The following is a 16566-nucleotide window of genomic DNA, read 5'->3' as shown; positions in this document are numbered from 1 at the left end:
AACAAAAAATGAAATATATAAGAAATAGGCATGACAAATATGTTTTTTAACACTATCATGTTTTTTACAAAGGATATATATATATATATATATATATATATATATATATATATATATATATATATATATATATATATATATATGCGCAAGTATTTAAGGTAAAAATGTACATTTATAGCTTTTTCTGGAGTGTTTAACTTGAGGACAATCACGTTTGATGCTCCAGCAATAGTCAGCCATCATATGTACATCCCATCTACCCTGGTAACGGTCTTCCATAACCTTCAAATCTTGGTGAAATCGTTCACCTTGCTCATCGCTAACAGCACCAAGATTTTCCGGAAAGTTTTAATCAGATAACAAGTCTTATTACAGATATCAGTGCAATTGTGCTTCTCTGGCAGGTAAGGCTACTTTCACACTAGCGTCGGAAACAACCCGTCGCTGTGCGTCGGGCCGACGTTCCCGACGCTAGCGTGGTCTCCGCCGCACAACGGGGGCAGCGGATGCATTTTTCCCACGCATCCGCTGCCCCATTGTGAGGTGCGGGGAAGTGCGGGGAGGTGGGGGCGGAGTTCCGGCCGCGCATGCGCGGTCGGAAAAAGCGGACCGTCGGGAGCAAAAAACGTTACATGTAACGTTTTTTTCTCCCGACGGTCCGCTACCACACGCCCAAGCGTCGCAAAACGGACGCGACGTTTGGCAATGCGTCGCAAATGCGTCGCTAATGTTAGTCTATGACGAAAAAACGTATCCAGCAAGAACTTTTGCTGGATGCGTATTTTCGGCAAAACGACGCATTTGCGACGTATTGCAGTTAACGCTAGTGTGAAAGTAGCCTAAGATGTGGAGGAAAAACTTGACGTGCTAGAAAAAAACTGACTACATTTTTGGAATCAGCATGCCAATTTTAGTATAAATCAGCTCAAAAACCTAACTCAACAGAAATTTTTTTTCAAATTGTTCCCCAGTGTTATCTTTTGATTTTTTTGTAAATATTTTACAATTATTTGAAAAACATTTTACTTTTTTTTTTCTTTGACCCACTATGGGACCATCACTTTTTGCAGGCTGATAGCTTACATAGCATGGGGATGCAGTAGCATCCCCATGCTATGCAAACTGTCAGCTCTGCTCTGACAGAAAGTTGCTGATCATGCACTACGCATGATCAAGCAACTTTCCTAGCTCTGGTGGCCCATCACACAGCGTGGTCTCCGATCCAAGGGCAGAGGGGCCGTTGTCCCTCTGCCAGCTCCCGGAATGCAGCGATCGAGTTCGATCGCAGCATTTAAGGGGTTAAAGTCCCGGGAGCAGTGTGGGACCGATCCTGGCACTTAGTGCCAGCTGTCAGAATCACCCGACGCACGATCGCCTGGACGTAATAATCTGTCCTGCGTCAATAAGTACCAGCATGCATGGACGTATTACCATGTCGGTAAGGGGTTAAAAAATGTTCTATGAAACTCCTTGTTGCCAAAATTTTATTCTTGTGCTCAGTGAGCTATTGATAAAATCTTACTTATCAAAAGGGGTGTACTCATTTATTCTGAGCAATGTTTATTAAAATTTATAAAACTCAGTTAACATAATTACAATTTATTTCCTGTATGTCTTAAGTCATGTCTAACAAGATTTGATTTATTTACAAAAGATTTCCCACACAGTGAACATGAATACGGCATCTCTCCTGTGTAAAAAGAGTTGATTTATCTGTAAAGCATTTTTTACAGCATGAACATGAATACAGGTTTTCTCTTGTGTGAATTCTCTGATGTTTATTAAGTGGCGATTTACCTGTAAAGCATTTTCCTCATTGGAAACATGAAAACGGTTTCTTCCCTTTGTGAGTTATTTGATGTTTAACAAGACTTGAATTATCTGTAAAACATTTCCCACATTGTGAACATGAATACGGCTTCTCTCCTGTATGAATTTTCTGATGTCTAATAAGATTCCCTTTATCTGTAAAGCATTTTCCACATTCCAAACATGAATATGGCTTCTCTCCTGTATGAATTCTCTGATGTCTAATAAGATAGTCATTAAATGGGAAAGACTTTCCACACTCCGAACATGAAAATGGCTTCTCTCCTGTATGAATTCTCTGATGTTTATTAAGTTTCACTTTATTTGTAAAGCATTTTCCACATTCCGAACATGAAAATGGCTTCTCTCCTGTATGAATTCTCTGATGTATGATAAGATTCCATTGATCTGTGAAGGACTTCCCACATTCCAAACATGAAAATGGCTTCTCTCCTGTATGAGTTCTCTGATGTTTAACAAGATCACTTTTATTTGTGAAGGCCTTCATACATTCCAAACATGAAAATGGTTTCTCTCCTGTATGAATTCTCTGATGTTTAGTAAGATACCTTTTATCTGTAAAGCATTTTCCACATTCCGAACATGAAAATGGCTTCTCTCCTGTATGAATTCTCTGATGTATAATAAGATTCCATTGATCTGTGAAGGACTTCCCACATTCCAAACATGAATATGGCTTCTCTCCTGTATGAATTCTCTGATGTCTAATAAGATAGTCATTAAATGGGAAAGACTTCCCACACTCCGAACATGAAAATGGCTTCTCTCCTGTATGAATTCTCTGATGTTTATTAAGTTTCACTTTATTTGTAAAGCATTTTCCACATTCCGAACATGAAAATGGCTTCTCTCCTGTATGAATTCTCTGATGTATGATAAGATTCCATTGATCTGTGAAGGACTTCCCACATTCCAAACATGAAAATGGCTTCTCTCCTGTATGAGTTCTCTGATGTTTAACAAGATCACTTTTATTTGTGAAGGCCTTCATACATTCCAAACATGAAAATGGTTTCTCTCCTGTATGAATTCTCTGATGTTTAGTAAGATACCTTTTCTCTGTAAAGCATTTTCCACATTCCGAACATGTAAATGGCTTCTGTCCTGTGTGAATTCTCTGATGTCTAACAAATTTTGATTCATCTGTTAAGCATTTCCCACATTCTAAACGTGGATATGGAGTCATGGCTGTATGAATTCTCTGATGTCTAATAAGACTCAGTGTCTCTGTGTAGGATTTCCCACATTCCAAACATGAAAATGGCTTTTCTCCTGTGTGAATTCTCTCTTGTCTAATAAGTTTTGATTTATTTGGAAAGCATTTCATACATTCTGAACAGGAGTATAGCTTTTTTCCTTTACGCTTTCTTTGTGTTAAAAAATCTGAGCTTTTAGGGAGATGCTTATCACACTGAAATCTTGAATCCACTTTGTCACCTGGAATTGTGGTAACAATACGAGATTGCTCAGGAGAGGGTTCCTCATGATTAGGAGGATTATAAGAAAGTGAAGTACTGTGAAGTCCAGGAGGTCCATGAAGGGTAATGAGGTTTTCTCCATTAGAGTGCTTTCTGATATCATCTTCTTTACAATTTAGTGATAATCCATTGTTCTCACAAGGATTTCCTATAAGAATGAAGGATAGATTGGATGTGAATTGTTTTCTACACTACAGAAGGGATTTCTAAATTTACTTTATAAAAATAAAAAGCGCCCTTTGTGTGAATCAGCAGATATTAGGTTAAGGTGAGTGACTACTACTCCCCTGGATTAGTTGTGCAGCTCCAGGCACAACCCTGGTATTAACATGATTGATCCTCCATGGCTGTAGTGGTGCCGCCTGATTGTCCACATTGAAAGAATCAGGATAAAAATATAAGTAAAAAGTGGGCTTCCGAAAGCGCTGCCAAGGATGTAGGGAGAGTTTTCTTATCTTATTAAAATTAATTTATTAAGCTACGTGTCATGGAGTCTGTCCAGCTCCTTCATCGGACTAATACAAACTGAGTAGTAATACATGCCTTCATTTATACAATCCATAATGACATCACAACCTTAGAGGTTGTCCACTACAATGTGTAGTGGGCAAATCAATTTAAACATTGGAAATAAGGCTTTCTTCAAATACCTTGCGTTTCCAAATGTGCCTGTGAGCGGCACTATCACTGTACACTCATCTCCATTACGTGACCCCCAGATGCAGCTGACTCTGATGTCCAGTGATGTCACGACAACTTCCGGAATTGGAAGCTGGACCGGCATCAGCGAGGCGGGACCGAGTCTCCTTCAGTGACAGCTGTGGGTGGAGTTTCATTGCGATGCTGGGCTGTGACGTGCGATGAAGCTCTGCACACATCTCAGTCACTCAGGGAGACTGGGTCCCGCCTCAGTGATTATTACAAAATACCAGTGATTGTCGTTCTAATGTCTCTAACATCATGTCCTCCTTACATCTGAAACTGTCAAAAACACCTTGTGTTACCTCCTCCACTAACCTACCCATGCACGATATTGCCATTTCCTTGTGTGGTTCTACCATTACTCCCCAGCAACATGCCTGCTGTCTTGAGTTCATACTTGATTCCGATCTTTCATTCACCCCCTACATCTGATCACTGGCTCGCTCTTGTTGTTATCTGCACCTCAAAAACATTTCTAGAATCCGACCTTTTCTTACTTTTGACTCTGCAAAAACTCATACTGCTACTCTTACTTATTCTCGTTTGGACTATTGCTACTCTCTACTAATCGGTCTCCCTCTTATTAAAGTTTCCCCTCAGGACTATCTGTCCTGAATGCAGTAGTCAGGATCATATTCCTCACTAACCTTTACACCGATGCCTCTACCCTGTGCCAGTCATTGCCCTGGTTACCCATCCCATACAGAGTTCAATACAAACTTATTACTTTCATCCACAAAGTGTTCCATGCTTCAGCACCCCCCCCCCCATCTCCTCCCTCATCTCAGTCTACCACCCTACCCGTGCCCTCCATTCTGCTAATGACCTGATTAACATCCATAATATAATCCGAACAACCCACTCCCATCTCCAAGACTTCTCATGTGATGCACCAATTTTTTGAAATGCACTACAAAGGGCAATTCGACTAATCCTGAGCACCCACAGTTTTAAGCGTGTCCTAAAAATGCACTTCTTCAGACTGGCCTACCGCCTCAACACATTTATCTAACTATCCATGTTTTGCCCACACAAAATTCACTACAAAACCAGCACCCTCGTATCATCTGTTCTCACACCCTCCATGCACTTAATATCCCTCTGTGTCCGTACACACACTGGTTGGTTGGTGACTGGTTCATGCAGCATTACATGAACACCCTATTTATTACATTGATGGCTGGACCGTACAATACAAGCACTTGTTACCATCCACGTTTTGTCTCTCCTATATCCTCATAGATTGTAAGCAGCAGGGCCCTCACTCCTCTTGGTATCTGTTGATTTATGTGATTATTGTTATGCTGTAATGTCTATTGTCTGTACAAGTCGCCTCTAAAATCTAAAGTGCTGTGGAATATGTTGGCGCTATAGAAATAAAATTATTATTGTCTGTTATTGTCCGCAGTGCTGACGTCTCATTGAGGTAACTGAAGCCAATAATGGAGATTAGCAGCTCTGCACGAATAAATGGCATCAGCTGATCACAACCACTGAGCTCCCTTACAGGCTGCAGCGCTGTCAATGTGATATCAGCACTGCAGAAAATAACAGACATTGGTAGCAGCAACGGAGACTCAGCGCTGAACCAGGGGAGAGTGAATAAAGCACAGGATTTTTGTTTTCACTGAGAGACAGTGGTTTTCCCAAATCAGAAAACCCCTTTAAGAGATTAATATGATGAAATGTGTTTATAAAACATTTCCCATAGTGAGGATGATTACAGCTTCGATCTTGTGTGACTTTTTCATGTCTAACAAGACTTAATTAATCTCTAAAGAATTTCCCACATAGTGAACATGAGTACGGCTTCTCTCTGGTGTGACTTCTTTCATGTACAACTATAGTGGATTTTTGTGACAAACATTTCCCAAATAATAGGCCTTACAGATCCATTTTTTTATTCATTTTTTTTTTCATCCTCACATTTCAGGAGTCATGTTATTATACACTAGGAGGCAACAGGGTTGGATGTTATATACCAGGGGGCATTACAGGGCAGGCTGTTATGCATGGGCGGGGGAGGGGACAACAGGGCTGGATGCTATACATCGGGGAAGTGTGTGGTCAAAGGGTCTGGATGTTATATACTGAGGGGAGGGGGGCAACGGGGCGATGGTTGTTATACACCAGGGTGTTGCGACGGGGCCAGATGTTATACACTGGGGGGTTTGGCGAGGCATGTTATACACGGGGGTGGGGGGGGGTCAGCAATGGGACAATAGATGTTATACACTGGGGGGGGGGGGACAATAGATGTTATACAGTGTGAGATGCAATAGGGCTTGAAAGAGAAACCAAAATGCAATAATTAATGAGAGTGGCCCTATGCTTTTCGACCTATAGTGAATCTATCCAGATTACAAAATTTGGTCAAATATAACATGCTGACAGGGGATATAAGTGGATGGTAAAGGGCGCCTGCTCTGGGCAGCATCTTGTCTCCATGTTTATATGTTAATTGAACCAGGTCTCAGAAACCAACATGATTGTCAGATAACAACAACTCTAAATGTGGCCATTGCAGCTGTTTGTACATACAAACTCGTAATCCCTTTTACGATAAAGCAATTCTCCACCCCGGCACAGAGGAGGGACTAAACATTTGTCATGTACTGTCACCTACCTGGTGTTCTCCGCTTGCCTCTAACTGAGACCTGTGTTCTGATCCTCCTACATCCAAGATGGCCTCCAGAGTAGCAAAGGAACGACAGCAGTATGTCTGACCCACACCTTCATAGCATGTACTTACTGACTTACCATAGGGCTCTTCATGCCACCGGACGGTCTGCCTGGTTGCAGAGAGACCAACATGCTGACCTCAGTGTAGGAGACAGTGGGAGGTATCATTATAATCACACGCCATCATCACGCGCTGGACATTATTACACACCTGTGGAAACATCTATCGGAATCTCCTCCTTCCTGCCACTTACAGACGGCTGATCCCCCCTCGTCATCGCTTCTTCTTCGGTCTCATCCTTCACTTTAATATTAATCAGATCTTCCCCCTGATATATCAGATGTAACAATCAGCACAATACAATATACCACCAAAATCTATGACCTGTATGACCTCGATCAGAACTGACCCCCAATATACAGATCCAGTTAAGGGCCCAGCATCATCTACCTGATGTTTCTCAAGGACATTCTGATTCTCCTCTGGACAGTCCAGGGGATACAGAGGACGGGGACATCTTTCTGGTGGATTTCTCCTCCTGGATCCATCTGTAAAAAAACACAGTGACGGAATAGATTGTGTCATGAGATGATGGAGTAGTAGTAGTAGGTGACCATAGAACAGACATGACAGTCTCCCCTCCTCACCCTTCTGATCGGCCCATATTGCGATCGCCTCTTGTGCTCCATGTATAACCTCAACCTTAATATCAATCAGATCTTCACCCTAAAACGAAAAATGTAAGATGAGCTCAGGTCCCATCACTTCATGGTCAGATGTTGTGGAGGCTTCAGTGTCATCTACCTGGTGATCCTCCGGGATGTTGTGATTCTCCTCTGAATTGTCCTGGGGATACAGAGGACGGGGACATCTCTCTGGTGGATTTCTCCTCCTGGATCCATCTGTGGAGACACACAGACTGAATATATAACCTGCCGTGTATCTGTCTATATACAGTGGGTACGGAAAGTATTCAGACCCCTTTACATTTTTTCACTCTTTGTTTCATTGCAGCCATTTGGTAAATTCAACAAAGTTAATTTTTTTCTCATTAATGTACACTCTGCACCCCATCTTGACTGAAAAAAACAGAAATGTAGATATTTGTGCAAATTTATTAAAAAAGAAAAAAGCATTAAGTTACTTACCGGTAACGGTGTTTTTCGGAGGCCCATGACAGCACCACGAGAGAGGGGAACCGCCCTTCAGGAACAGGAAACCTACAGATACAAATGGGCGGCACCGGCACCTCTCCCACGTATCAGTTGTATTTCAGAGCCTGAGTGGACTACCGCGGTTAATGGCACACATATATAAACATTATATACAATTATATACAAACATTCTATTTTAACTGCAAACGTGAAACTTTTTTTTTTTTTTTGGAGGAAGTGCAACCCCCACATGAAAAGGGAGGGAACTAAGGGTGCTGTCATGGGCCTCCGAAAAATGCAGTTACCGGTAAGTAACTTAATGCTTTATTCAGACTCCCATGACAGCACCACGAGAAATTTACAGAGATGTAAGCTACCTTAGGGAGGGACTGTAGCATGCTGCACCCTTAACACGAAGGTGAGATCTGAGGAGAACCCCAAGTCCAACCGATAGCGTTTGAAAAAGGTAGAAGGGAATGACCATGTGGCCGCCTTGCATATCTAGTCAATTGATACTCCTGATCTTTCTGCCCAGGATGATGCCATGGCCCAGGTGGAATGCGCCCTCAGATTCAGCGGAGCCAGACCCCCACCTGTAGTATAAGCCAGAGAGATAGCCTCCCTAATCCATTTGGCTAGCATGCATTTTGATACTCTAAGCACTTTCTTAGGACCAGAAAAGCTGTTTTGAGGGATAGCATCTTTATTGAGGCTGACTGTAGGGGATCAAATGGGTCCTTTGTCTTAGCTGAAAGGACTAGGTTAAAATCCCATGGTATGCTTTTAGTTTTGTGCATGGTTCTAGCTCTACCAGCTGCCTTAATAAACCTAGAAACCCAATAGTTATTGGCAATGTTACAAGAGAACAGGGCACCCAGGGCTGAGACCTGTACTTTTAGCGTACTCGTGGAAAGATTCAACTCCAAACCCTTCTGCAGAAATTCTAGGATTTGACGTATTGGAACTCCCTCTTTGATGTTAAAATCTGAAGTGGCCAGGAACTGCCTCCAGGTTCTAGAGTGGATTTTTGTTGTAACTTGTTTTCTACTCTTCACAGGGTATCCACTAAATTTGGGGAGAAGCCTCTATCTTTCAACAATGACCTCTCAAACTCCAAGCCGTTAAATGAAGTCCCCTGACTTGTGGATGGTTGATCGGCCCCTGGAAGAGCAGGTCCAGAAGGTCTGGAAGCACCCAGAGATCGCATACCGACATAGTTCTGAGCCCCACGAACCAGGTCCTTCTGGGCCAAAATGGAGCAATTAGTATGACTCTTGCCCGATCTTTCCTGATTTTCCTCACTACCAGAGGTAACAGGGTCAATGGTGGGAACGCGTAAGCTACCAGAGGATTCTCTCTGGGATTTAGGGAACAGAATTTTCTTTTCTGTTTTGTCTGGTGGCAAAGAGGTCCACCTTGATTGACCAGAAACTCATTAAGGGACATAAGATTTATTATGGTTCTAAATTATTTATCTGGTTTCTGAAAAAGGAATAGAGAAGAGTAGAATCCTCTGTACCTCTCTCAGATTCTGGAACCTCTATTAGGACTTTTTTAAGGCACAAACTCACAACTTCTGCTTCTAATGTCGTCTGTTCAAGGGGAGAAGAGTACAAGGGAGTTAATTTAAAATTATCTCGTGGAATGTGACTAAACTCAAGTCTGAGTCCATCAGATATTATGCTCCGCACCCAATCACTATTTGTGATTTTTGACCATGCTGATAAGAAGGCTAACAATCCCCCCCCCCCCCCAGGGATCGCTAATCATTGGTCAGGTTTCTTACGCTCTCCTGAGGAACGACGGAACGTAAAGCCCGCACCTCTTCTACGTTTATCCTCCCATCTAAAACGGTCTCTAGTGGGTGATAATGTGCGCTTTCTTCCCTGACCAAATCTTTTCCTGCGCATATTCCTCACTGTAATGAGCGGTACCACGTGACCGCTCACACAGGACAGGCTGCCGGCGCTGAGAGGAGACATTGCGGGAGCTGGGTGAGTATTTCTATGCAAGCGGCCGGGCGCACAGGGGGTGGGAGGCGGGAGTTCACCAGCAAACTTTATTTTTCACAAAAAAGAACAAAAACTTCATCTTTCATCTCTTCTCTCCTGCGGGGGAGAAGAGATGAATGCCGCCTTCAGCACCACACGCAGGGGGGACAGCGCTTAGTGTAGCGCTGTCTCTCCTGCACGGTCCGTGTGGTCCACGGGCGGCACACGGCTGCCGCACGTGTGCCACACTGATGTGCCACGTGAGCACACGGACACGGATAACTCCGGTACCGATTTCTCCGGTACCGGAATTATCTGGACGTGTGAAAAAGGCCTAAAGCATTATATCTACGATCAGAGTAATAAGTTAAGGTCCCATAGAGGGCGAAGTAAAAAAGTAAAATAAAATCACAAAATAAATGAAAAATATGCCAATAAATAATTAGAATTATGTAAAAATAATAGCAAATAAAGTACACATATTTGGCATTGCCGTGTCCAGAACGACCCAACCTATAATAATGTCACACTAATTAAGTTCTTCAGTGAATACTGGAAAAAAAAACAAAAAACAATGCTTTATCATATCACTGAAAGGAAAGTGGAATAAAACAAGATCAAAAAGACAAATGTAAATAAGAATATTATCACTAAATAGTACTGATGAGCGAGTATACTAGTTGCTCGGGTTTTCCAGAGCACGCTTGGGTGACCTCCGAGTATTTATGACTGCTCGGAGATTTAGTTTTCATCGTGGCAGCTGAATGATTTACAGCTAGTAGCCAGGCTGAGTACTTGTGGGGGTTGCCTGGTTGCTAGGGAATCCCCACATGTAATCAAGCAGGCTAGTAGCTGTAAATTATTCAGCTGCCGCTATGAAAACTAAATCTCCGAGCAGTTACAAATACTCGGAGGTCACCCGAGGAACGAGTACACTCGCTCATCACTACTAAATAGTTATCTTCTCCAGCAAAAAAAAACAAGCTGCCATACAGCTCCATCAGTGGAGAAATAACATACGTATAGCTCTCAAAATGAAGTGCTGCAAAAAAAAATATATATTTTTACTACAAAATAGTTTCATTGTGTAAAAAATTTTTTATAAATGTCGTATCGCCGTAATGGTACTGACCCAAAGTTGTTTTACCACACTGTGAATAGCATAAAAAAAGATAAACAAAATATACTTAAAAGGCAATTCCTAAATTGCTGTTTTTTTGTTCATTCTAACTCCCAAAAAATCAGGATGGAAAGCGATCAAAAAATGTCACATGACTGTCGGCAGTAATATAGGAAAATTATAGCGCTCCAAATATGGTGATGCAAAAACTTTGTCTTTCAGATTGGGACAGAAGCCAAACATAAAAACCCTACATAAATCTGTTATCGCTGTAATTGCACAAACCCAAAGAATAAAGTCGTCTAATCACTTATACCCTAGGAGGAACAGCGTAAAAATTAAATAAAACCAATTCTTCACCTGCTATTAGTTTGTTAATTCTGCCTCACAAAGATCGAAGTAAGGCTCAGCTCCCATTTATCCTGCACTCTACGCTGAGCACTTACATGGGGGTGTCTGTGTAATCTCTGAAATATGTGAGTCAGATGGAACTCCCAGTGGAAGATTCCCATTAATGAGGCAGATGGAGGCACTGTGTACACTGCCTGCCTGTGATCCAGCGATGTCCATCTTTTTAAGCGTGCTGTAGTTCAGCGGGGTTGGTGCAGTGCAAGGGATAGGCAGGGACCACAGAAAAGTTCAAAGCAAATGTCTTTAATGTCTAAAAACTCACACAAAGGAGTGATGTCCTTCGGATCGCAGGGGGGTCACCGTAAACACAGTCCAGAACTCCAAACCCGTTGCCGTGGACGATGGCACCGCCATTTCTTTTGGGTGCGTCAGGTGCCTTGAGTTCCCTGGTTCTGTGTTAGCTTCACACAGTCCTGGGTTGCACAGAGACACCTGCCCTGCAGCTTGCTAAACTCCAAACTGACACATCCAAGGCACAAACTGACAGAATTAAATGGAATTGTGGCCATAGAGCCACTTCCAAAACCCGGGCTGGAGAGAGGGATTCCCCCCACTACCAAACCTGAAAATCTCTCTAAAAATAAAAGCCCTTAACGGGTTTTTCTACAAACTTGACTGAGTCACTACTTGGACCCAATCCACTCTTATTTTGCCTTGTGACTCACAGGCGTCCTGCTGTGAACACAAGGCACTCCAGCGGATTTAATAAGACTCTGTCCACATCCTGGGGGACATATATCGACCCTCGCATATGATCCACCTCACTGCCTCACATATCCCCCCCTCCATTCAAACTTGTGGGGTTAAACACTAGTCACCATACAGGGTGCCCGGGACAGGGCATCCGCATTCCCTTGCGCCTTCCCTGCACTATGTTCCACAGTGAAATTGGAATTTAGCAGAGACAGGAAACATTTGGTGACCCGAGCATTCTTCTCCTTGGCATTTCTCATCCAGACCAAGGGTGAATGATCTGTCACCAAGCGAAACGGTCGACCGAATAATAGTGTAGGGACTCCAAGGCCCACTTAATAGCCAGGCACTCCTTCTTCCCTACGCTATAATTACTCGCCCGGGGTGAGTTTCCTACTTAGGTAGATGACCGGATGTTCCTCACCGTTCATCTTCTGTGACAGGACCGCTCCTAGACCAACTTTAGAGGCATCATCCGCACGACGAAGTCTCTCTTGAAGTTGGGGCTGATGACAATGGGCTGTCAGCACCACCTTCATAGACTGGTAGGCTTCCTCCGCTTGAGGGTTCCACTGCATCATTACCAATTTCTTTCCCTTTAGGAGACTGGTTAGGGGTGTTGTTCTCCCAGAGAAATTAGGTATAAACCTCCGGTAATACCCAACGATGACGAGAAATGCTCTCACCTGTTTGGCGGTAACAGGTCATACATACATACATACATACATACATACAGTTCTGTATGGCCTCGATTTTATTTTGGGTTTGATAACCCCATGGCCAATCACGTATCCTAAGTACCGGGCTTCTTTGAGCCCTATTGCACATTTCTTGAGATTCGCCGTCAAGCCTGCGACTCTGAGCGAATTTACAGCTTGTACCTAGGACATGTGGGTATGCCAGTCAGTACTAAAGATGATGATTTAATCCAAGTACGATGACGCATACTTTCGATGGGGTTCTAGCACTATATCCATCAGCCTCTGGAATGTGACTGGTGCCCCTTGTAGTCCAAAGGGCAAGACGATATAGTGGTGCAGACCTTCTGATGTTATGAAGGCGGTCTTCTCTTTTGCTGACTCCGTGAGAGGTACCTGCCAGTAACCCTTGGTCAGCTCGAGCGTGGTAAAGTAGTGGGCCTGCCCTAGTCACTCGATCAGCTTGTCCACCCGGTGCATTGGATAAAGGTCAAACTTCGGCACCTCATTCAATTTACGGACATCATTACAGAACCGTAATGATGCATCCGGCTTTGGGATTAGCACAATTGGGCTAGCCTAGTCACTCCAGGACTCCTAACTGGAGCATTTGTCTTACCTCACTCGTGATTTCTGGTCTCCAGGCCTCGGGCACACGGTATGGTTCCATTCATACCCTTACGTGAGGCTCGGTGACAATGTCATGCTGGATGACAGAGATACGACTGGGTAGTTTGGAGAATAATCCTTATTCTCTTCTACTAATTTGCGGACCTCTCAACGCTGCTGTTTCGAGAGAGTGTCTCCTATCAAACTCTCTCTCGGCCTCCGTCTGGGCCAAAATCGAAGGGTTCCCAGAAGATATGTCTGGAGTTGCATCCATAAGCATACACTCCCGATCCTTTCACGCTTTCAACAGATTGACATGATACAACTGTTCGGGGGTTCTTTTCCCGGGTTGGTAAACTCGGTAGTTCACTTCTCCCACTTTTTCCCAAACATCATATGGACCTTGTCACTCTGCCATAAGCTTGCTTTCGTTATAGAGAAGGCATGTACTCAGTGTATAGTTAGATAGGTGCTTGCTGGACGTGGAAATGATCCAAACAAAGTCATATATTGAAGAAAACAGCCGCACTCAGGTTTGGATTTTTTAAATGCATAACAGGAGCAAAAAGTTTATTCAAGTCACCACAGTGTTACGGCAATTAGGAGAGGGACTCCGTGGTAGGTATAAAGTAGGTAAGTAGGTAACGTTTTGACCCCGTGGTGGGTCTTTGTCAAACCTGGCACGTCATCACCAGGCACAGCTCCAGCTCCTGCAGCATTCCCAGGGACATACCCCTTCCATGACATTACGGATCTCCACATGCATTAACCATAGTCTGTACTGGGAATTTCTCCAGATTTTTCTACACTGCATCTCCGTTTTGCTATCCTTATCCTCTTTCAAGTGAGGTTTGACAAAGACCCACCACGGGGTCAAAACGTTACCTACTTTACACCTACCAAGGAGTCCCTCTCCTAATTGCCTTAACACTGTGGTGACTTGAATAAACTTTTTGCTCCTGTTATGCATTTAAAAAATCCAAACCTGAGTGCGGCTGTTTTCTTCAATATAAGCTTGCTTTCGGCGGTGGGTACCAAGACTAACATCCGATATCCTGCTTTAACCCCAGGAGCTTTTTTTGGTTTTGCGTTTTCGTTTTTCACTCCCCTCATTACCAAAGCCATAAATTTTTTATTTTTCCATCAATATGGCCAGGTGAGAGCTTATTTTTTGCGGGACAAGTTGCACTTTTGAACGTCACCATTGGTTTTACCATGTTGTGTACTAGAAAGTGGGAAGAAAATTCCAAGTGCAGTGAAATTGCAAAAAAAGTGCAATCCCATTCTTGTTTTGTTTTTTTTGTTTTTTTTTATAGTTTCATTAAATGCTAAAACTGATCTGCCATTATGATTCTCCAGGTCATTAAGAGTTCTTAGACGCCAAACATGTCTAGGTTATTTTTTATATGAATCAAACTGACCCTAAGAGATAGGGAGAAAAAAGGGGAACAAACGCTTGAAACACATGTTTCAAAAATGGTGCTGATAAGTAGACATGTGGGAAATATTTAACTATTTGGTTTAAGGGCATAAAAATTCAAGTTTGAAAAGGACACATTTCTTTTATTTTTATAAATAAATACAAAACTATCGACCAAAACTTACCACTATCATGAAGTACACCAAGTCATGAAAAAACAATGTCGGAATTACTGGGATCTGTTGAAGGCCCCTGTCTCTGAACCAAGGTTTTCCTATTGAGCCCGGTATTTATAGGATTGAAGGTGCAAGTTTCCATTACCGTATTTTATGGTGTATAAGACGACCCCCAACTTTTCCATATAAAATATGGAATTTGGGATATGCCCGCCGTATAAGACGGGGGTCATCTTATACGCCCAATCATCTTATACGGCGTGTGGTTCCCAGGGTCTGGAGGAGAGGAGACTCTCCTTCAGGCCCTGGGATCCATATTCATGTAAAGAATAAAAATAAAAAATAAGGATATACTCACCCCTCCAACGAGCCCTGGCTGTCATCGCTGCAAGCTTCTGCCTCCGTTCCTAAGAATGCAGTGAGTGTAGGACCTGCGATGACGTCACGGTCTTGTGATTGGTCGCGTGACCGCTCATGTGACCGGTCACCTGACCCCAACGTCATCGAAGGTCCTTCACTCTCTGCATTCTTAGGAACGGAGGCAGACACTTGCAGCGGTGACAGCCAGGGCTCGTCGGAGGGGGTGAGTATATCCATATTTTTTATTTTTATTCTTTATTTTTTACATGAATATGGATCCCAGGGTCTGAAGGAGAGTCTCCTCTCCTTCAGACCCTGGGAACATCCAGGATCGCTCCCTGCACACGCCGTACCCGGCGTATAAGACGACCCCCGACTTTTGGGACAATTTTTAGGGGTTAAAAAGTCGTCTTATACGCCGGAAAATACGGTATTTCTGCTTTATCTCCCAGAATAAAAACAAATAAACGTAATACGGTAAATAAAAAATACATATTTGGTATTGCCACTTTTAGGGTTTATCCCACATGGCACGCTACATATAGGGTACGTGTCCACGTTCAGGATGGTCGGCGCTTTAGACGGAGCGGAAAACTAGCTCCGCCCAAAGCACCGCCCCCTTGTGTAGACGCGATGATGCCAGATGTGTTCATTGCACACATCCGGAATCATCGCACCCCACACATAGGGCCCTGTGTTTTACCTTGCGGCGGCGCAGCATCGCCGCAAGGTAAACGGACATGCTGCAATCTAAAAAGACGCGCCGCATGTCCGGAATCGCAGGGCCACCGGATGCGTGTTACCACGCATAGTGGAGACGGGATTTCATAAAATCCCCTCCACTATGCTGTAACATCTGGACGCTGCGGATTGAACGCTGCGGCTCCACGCAGCGTTCAATCCGCAGCTATTCCGGATGTAAAACGGCCCGTGGACACAGACCCATATATTCAAGAAGAGAAATCATCACACAACATGGATAACGGAACATAAAGTGATGGCTCTCAGGGAACGTTCTCAATATTTAAAGGGGAACTCCGAGAAATGGAATAAAAATAATTAAAGTACATTTAAATATTACACATTTTAATAAATATCTTTATTTAGCAAAAATGTATCAAAAAGGTAATCTTTAGTGCACAATGGTGATGTTAACCCCTTTCCGACATTAATAATACACCCACGTCGAAATCCCTCCCTTTGATGTGGGTTCCGGCGCTGAGCCAACATCTTTCCCAGCA

The 16566-nt window shown here is 43.2% G+C and overlaps 2 protein-coding genes across 5 annotated transcripts in view; both read right to left on the bottom strand.

Moving 5' to 3' along the window:
• LOC143793538 (uncharacterized) overlaps nucleotides 1-16566 on the bottom strand; it is a 379060-nt gene that overhangs the window by 78415 nt on the left and 284079 nt on the right. The gene's annotated exons all lie outside the window — the stretch shown is intronic.
• LOC143793515 (uncharacterized) overlaps nucleotides 1409-16566 on the bottom strand; it is a 185528-nt gene continuing 170370 nt past the window's right edge. For 2 of the 4 annotated variants that reach the window (XM_077280549.1, XM_077280551.1), the window contains 5 exons: nucleotides 7498-7595; nucleotides 7341-7419; nucleotides 7144-7241; nucleotides 6904-7021; nucleotides 1481-3456 (listed from right to left, as the gene is read on the bottom strand). In XM_077280549.1, the coding sequence (XP_077136664.1) occupies nucleotides 1814-3456; nucleotides 6904-7021; nucleotides 7144-7241; nucleotides 7341-7419; nucleotides 7498-7595 (2036 nt within the window). In that variant the 3' untranslated portion in view covers nucleotides 1481-1813. Of the gene's footprint in view, nucleotides 3457-6903; nucleotides 7022-7143; nucleotides 7242-7340; nucleotides 7420-7497; nucleotides 7596-16566 lie in introns of all 4 variants that reach the window. The other 2 variants (XM_077280548.1, XM_077280550.1) reach the window with 2 other exon arrangements.

This window comes from Ranitomeya variabilis, chromosome 1, assembly GCF_051348905.1.
Source record: "Ranitomeya variabilis isolate aRanVar5 chromosome 1, aRanVar5.hap1, whole genome shotgun sequence".
Taxonomy (NCBI): domain Eukaryota; kingdom Metazoa; phylum Chordata; class Amphibia; order Anura; family Dendrobatidae; genus Ranitomeya; species Ranitomeya variabilis.
The sequence above is the reverse complement of the archived record's forward strand: the minus strand, read 5'-3'. Positions and strand labels throughout refer to the sequence as shown.